The sequence below is a fragment of the Octopus bimaculoides genome, chromosome 18 (assembly GCF_001194135.2).
Source record: "Octopus bimaculoides isolate UCB-OBI-ISO-001 chromosome 18, ASM119413v2, whole genome shotgun sequence".
NCBI classification, from domain to species: domain Eukaryota; kingdom Metazoa; phylum Mollusca; class Cephalopoda; order Octopoda; family Octopodidae; genus Octopus; species Octopus bimaculoides.
The window spans coordinates 48,889,863-48,894,437 of record NC_068998.1 but is presented as its reverse complement, the minus strand read 5'-3'; the positions used below and the strand labels follow the sequence as shown (position 1 = coordinate 48,894,437).

Here is a 4,575-nt window from a genome sequence, read left to right as displayed (position 1 = left end):
TATATATATATATATATATATATATATATATATGGGAGAATTTAAGAAAAAAACAACAACAGACGAGGACAGGTGGTGTAAACAACAAAAGGAGGTATTAGTTTAACGCTCGGGAATAGAGAAAGTCTTTAACGTTTCGAGCTACGCTCTCCAACAGATAGAAATAAGGAGAAAAACAAGGAGAAAAGAAATTTAAATGTAGTGGTCAGCGATCTATCATGGCGACATATATATATATACAGGGTGATTCAAAAGTCGCCATACATAGGACTTGAGTTCAATACCTAGCGGCACATTGTATGTCCTTGAGCAAGACGCATCGTTTCCCGTTGCTCCAGTTTACTCCGCTGGCAAAAATGGGTTGTACCAGTAAATCAATGAGCCAGCCTTATTACATTCAATGTATCACGCTGAATCTCCCTGAGAACTATGTTATAGGTACGCGTGTCTGTGGAGTGCTCAGCCACTTGCATGTGAGCTCACTGGAACACGCGTCGTCTTAACCGATGGAGTGCCCACCACCCATAGTAGACTTGGCTTAGAAAAGTAAACAACGAGTTAATACAATGAGATACAGATTGAGAGAAAATCAAATACAGATAAGATATCATTTAGTTAAACCTTTCAAGATGGTAGGCCGGACATAGCAAAACAATAACAGATTAATATAGATAAACAGAGAGAGCAAGTATCGCTTGTATATATCTATAAATGCGTGAGGATAATTTTTATCCCGTATAATATTTTATTTAGTATTTTTTGTTTGTTTTTTTGGTAATATGCAAATTTAAACGAAGGCAAAAATAATTCAGAATGAATTTATTGCAAGTAACTTGCCAAGTGCTAATAAATATAGATAATATAAAAACACTAAATATATATATGTATGTATATAGGAGTTATTGATGTCTTTTTAACGATGGCATGAAAGTCGTTAAGTCGAAGTAGTTCTTCTCTTCATCAAAATAGACCTCTGGAATAATACCCCAGCTAGAATGAGCCATTTTCATAGGTGCTCGACTGAAATCTATTTCGTGGATATCTTTAGATGTGTGAGAATTATTTTCGTCCAAAGTTTTATTTATATTTCCTTAGTATTCTTTTTTGTATTTTGTTGTTGTTTTTGTTATTATTATTATTATTATTATTATTATTATTATTATTATTATTATTATTATTATTATTATTATTATTATTACTGTTGTTCAGAAACGGAAGCCAAAACGAGTAAAGATGAAGATACGACTAGTGATCTACTCAGTCGATAATAAATATAGGCTATATATAAAAGATGTCAAAAAAGAAATAAAACTTGTTGGCATGTTTAGCGATGGCGTGAATTTTGTTGAAGTCGAAGTAATTCATTCTCTTCATCAATGTAGACTTCCGGAACCATACCCACATTAGAATAAACCATTTTCACAGTTGCTCGACCGAAGATCCGTTTTTCATACTCAATCAGTTGCTGCCAAAATCCAACGTTCGGATGAATCACATATCGTTTCCTCTTTACAAATTTGTAAGCTTGCAGTAAGCTCATCCTTTCGTACTTCATTAAATAGGCAATACAAAGACTAGCCGACCGACTAACTCCAGCCACACAATGGACCAGAACTTTACCATTTTTCAAACTGGCTTGACGAATCATGTCAGCACAACGATCAAAGTAAATGCCGAGGTGTGCCCGAGAAGAATCATCTACCTGGATATTGACGCATGCAACATTTTCACCTTTGAAGTTCGGAACATCGAGGGTGCAGTTTATGATATGAGTGATTTGAAGTGAGCGAACCTTCTCTCGAGACACTGCTGCAGCAGCACAAAGATACAAATACTGAGTGATCTCAGCGATTTGGTTAAATATTACAATATTCATTTCGGCTCTTTTTTCTTTGGATATGACTGGAAGAAATCGACTTTGCTTTGGTTCTGCTTCCGGTTTTTTATCAACTGTTGTGGACCTCGAATATGTTGTGGCTGTCGACGATGTGGAAGTTGCACATCCTCTAGCAGATGATGTAGATGAATGCGAGGGAAAAAATGTAGATGACCGTGTTGATGATGATGGTTTTGGGGATGGTTGTGACGGAGATGGAAGAGGGGACAAAGTGGAAAACTCCGATGAATGATAATCCTTCGAAAACGGGGATGTATAGTCGGTAACGCTCGGTATTAGTGGTTGCTCCGTGAAGTATGGCGATGACGTCTGGGATAGCAACAGATGATGGCTTCTGAAATTGTAAAACAAAACATGGTCAACTGGTAAACTGGAATAATTGCGACGTAACGTGGTTGATCAATGGTCGCATTCTTCTTCATAAAAATGTTTAAACATTGGTAAATTAGACAGTGAAGCACAGGTTAATTAATGACAAAAACATTATCAAATTAAACAATAATTGTTGCTGTCGTCGTTGTTTTCGCTTTGCAACTACCCGATTTCGGGTTTGACTTTACTGCGAGAAACCTTCAGCGAGTGAAGTACTTTCAGCCATGCATTCGGGGCCACCAAACACTTTTGAGTGGAATTCAGTAGACAGAAATTTTATATTCCGAAGACTTGTATTTTGAAATTTTTTATCCCGAAATTTTATTTACTGAAATTTTGCATTATGAAGTTTTATGCCGAACTTTTTTATATTCTAATATAATGTCACTGATATAATTTTCCCTTTAGAGTTTGTATTTGGCATCTGGAATTATGTAGCATGAACTTCGTATGAGGCAGCTCGTATTACGTTGTTTTGTGTTGTAGCGAGTGGCCACTACGGTACTCCGTTTATGAAAGTTTTTCAATGGTGAAGTCGTCCTGGCAAACAACCTCATATTTCCTCATACATTATCTCACAAGATATAAACATAACTCAGTTCACTTCATCTTCAGCTATACCAGGATCTTTACAACACTTACAGCGACCCAACTAATGTTTAAATGTAGAAAAAAAACTTCCTCTTTGTACGCCATCTCATTTCATCATTTCATGATTTCATCAATTATAAACATGCCTCAATTCACAATTTATCTCCCCCGAGCCGTGACTACCATGCAGTTAATGATCCGCTACTCACCCGCCACAATCCATTTCCCACTCTAAAAGTAATGATTTCAAAGACGGGCAATGGCATTTCCACGTCAGTCCTTAACTATTAACTGCCTTTACAGTTCCATGCATTTTTTTCTAATGTGTCATGGCTTAAGCCTGTACAAATCACGATGCAAACAGACGTTCAGTTAATCATAGGTGCTCATCATTCAGCTGTTCATTGTTGAACTATTTACCGTTTTGGGGAAGTGGTCTGTTCATCTTATCCAGTCGATACTGCCTGAAGAACCGACAGCAAAACGGGGTGCGAGAGGTATTTGAGGATATGTGTGGTAATTTAATAGAGCAACTTTCGTCTTGTAAAAATCAATGGTATTTTAATAAAAGTTTGTGCTCTTGTTTTCGATAAGCTTATAAGATCATTTCTATGGATCCGCCTTCAGCTTCGATGACTGCTTCAACACGGGACTGGAATCGTTGACATGCCTATACTAAATGGTCCTTATTTATTTCAGACATCACCTGGACAAAGGCAGACTTCAATGAAGCTATGTTATTGTCAGGATATCAATTACTCTCACTTTCAACAACGTTCCAAACATTGTAGTTAACTGAATTTAAATCTAGCCAGTTTGTAGGCCACAAGTTTAACGACACATAATCCTAAAAATTGTTTGAAATCCACTCTTGGGTTACGTGTGCTTTGTGAGAAGATAGTTAGTCTTGTTGAAACACGTATGGCCTTCTGCTCTGAAATTCATCCATCCATGGTTCAATAATAGTATCCAGCAACAGCTATTTTAAGACCCGGTGGAAAGATATGTAGTAGCATGATATGATCTTTGTTACTCACAATTCCTAAAACCATTACAGTTACTGGAAACAGTGCGAATCACTATGGCGACATCAGAAGGATCTACACATAACCAGGTATCATTTTCCTGTTAGATTTTTAGTCTTGGTTGAAGTTATTCTCATCAAAGACTCAAATCAGGCCATATTCGTGAAGGATTTTTTAACCATTTTAAGTAACAGCTTCGCACGGATCAAATGGTTTTCGTGTATCTTTATAGGCATCACTTGGGCCTCTTCTTAGTACATAGGATTCGTGCAGCACAGTTCTGAAAGTGCACTCTGACAGTCTTTTGGCGTTAGCCCTCATTGATTTTTCAAGATGACCATCGATGATGTTTCGAACCCGTTGGGTGAATTGCGAGGCCGAATGTCTAGAATGCATTTTTGATATTTTTCTCGTTGTTACAGTTGAAACATTACCGCCAGTGGCTCGTAGTTCGTTCCGAACTTTCTCTACAAAAGCTCTTGCGGCATTAAGAAAGTTGGCAATTTCTAAATCTTTGACTTTCATACATATGCTAACAATGGCTGCATGTCCTTTCATATCTTGTGTTAGCGTTCTATCTTCCAGGGGGGATCTGAAAAGAATAAAAGCATTTTAATTGCTTGGAAGAAAATAATAGACTGATAATTAAGTGTCCTCAAATACCCTCGCACCCCCAGTGTCTCTTATATA

The 4,575-nt window shown here is 37.1% G+C and overlaps 2 protein-coding genes across 5 annotated transcripts in view; both read right to left on the bottom strand.

The window, feature by feature from the left end:
* Positions 1 to 4,575, bottom strand: part of LOC106877747 (uncharacterized) — a 260,355-nt gene that overhangs the window by 198,370 nt on the left and 57,410 nt on the right. The gene's annotated exons all lie outside the window — the stretch shown is intronic.
* LOC106877776 (dual specificity protein phosphatase 14) overlaps positions 805 to 4,575 on the bottom strand; it is a 24,448-nt gene continuing 20,677 nt past the window's right edge. For 3 of the 4 annotated variants that reach the window (XM_014926794.2, XM_052974376.1, XM_014926788.2), the window contains one exon: positions 805 to 2,231. In XM_014926794.2, the coding sequence (XP_014782280.1) occupies positions 1,325 to 2,231 (907 nt within the window). In that variant the 3' untranslated portion in view covers positions 805 to 1,324. The remainder of the gene's footprint in view (positions 2,232 to 4,575) is intronic. The other variant, XR_008265957.1, reaches the window with a different exon arrangement.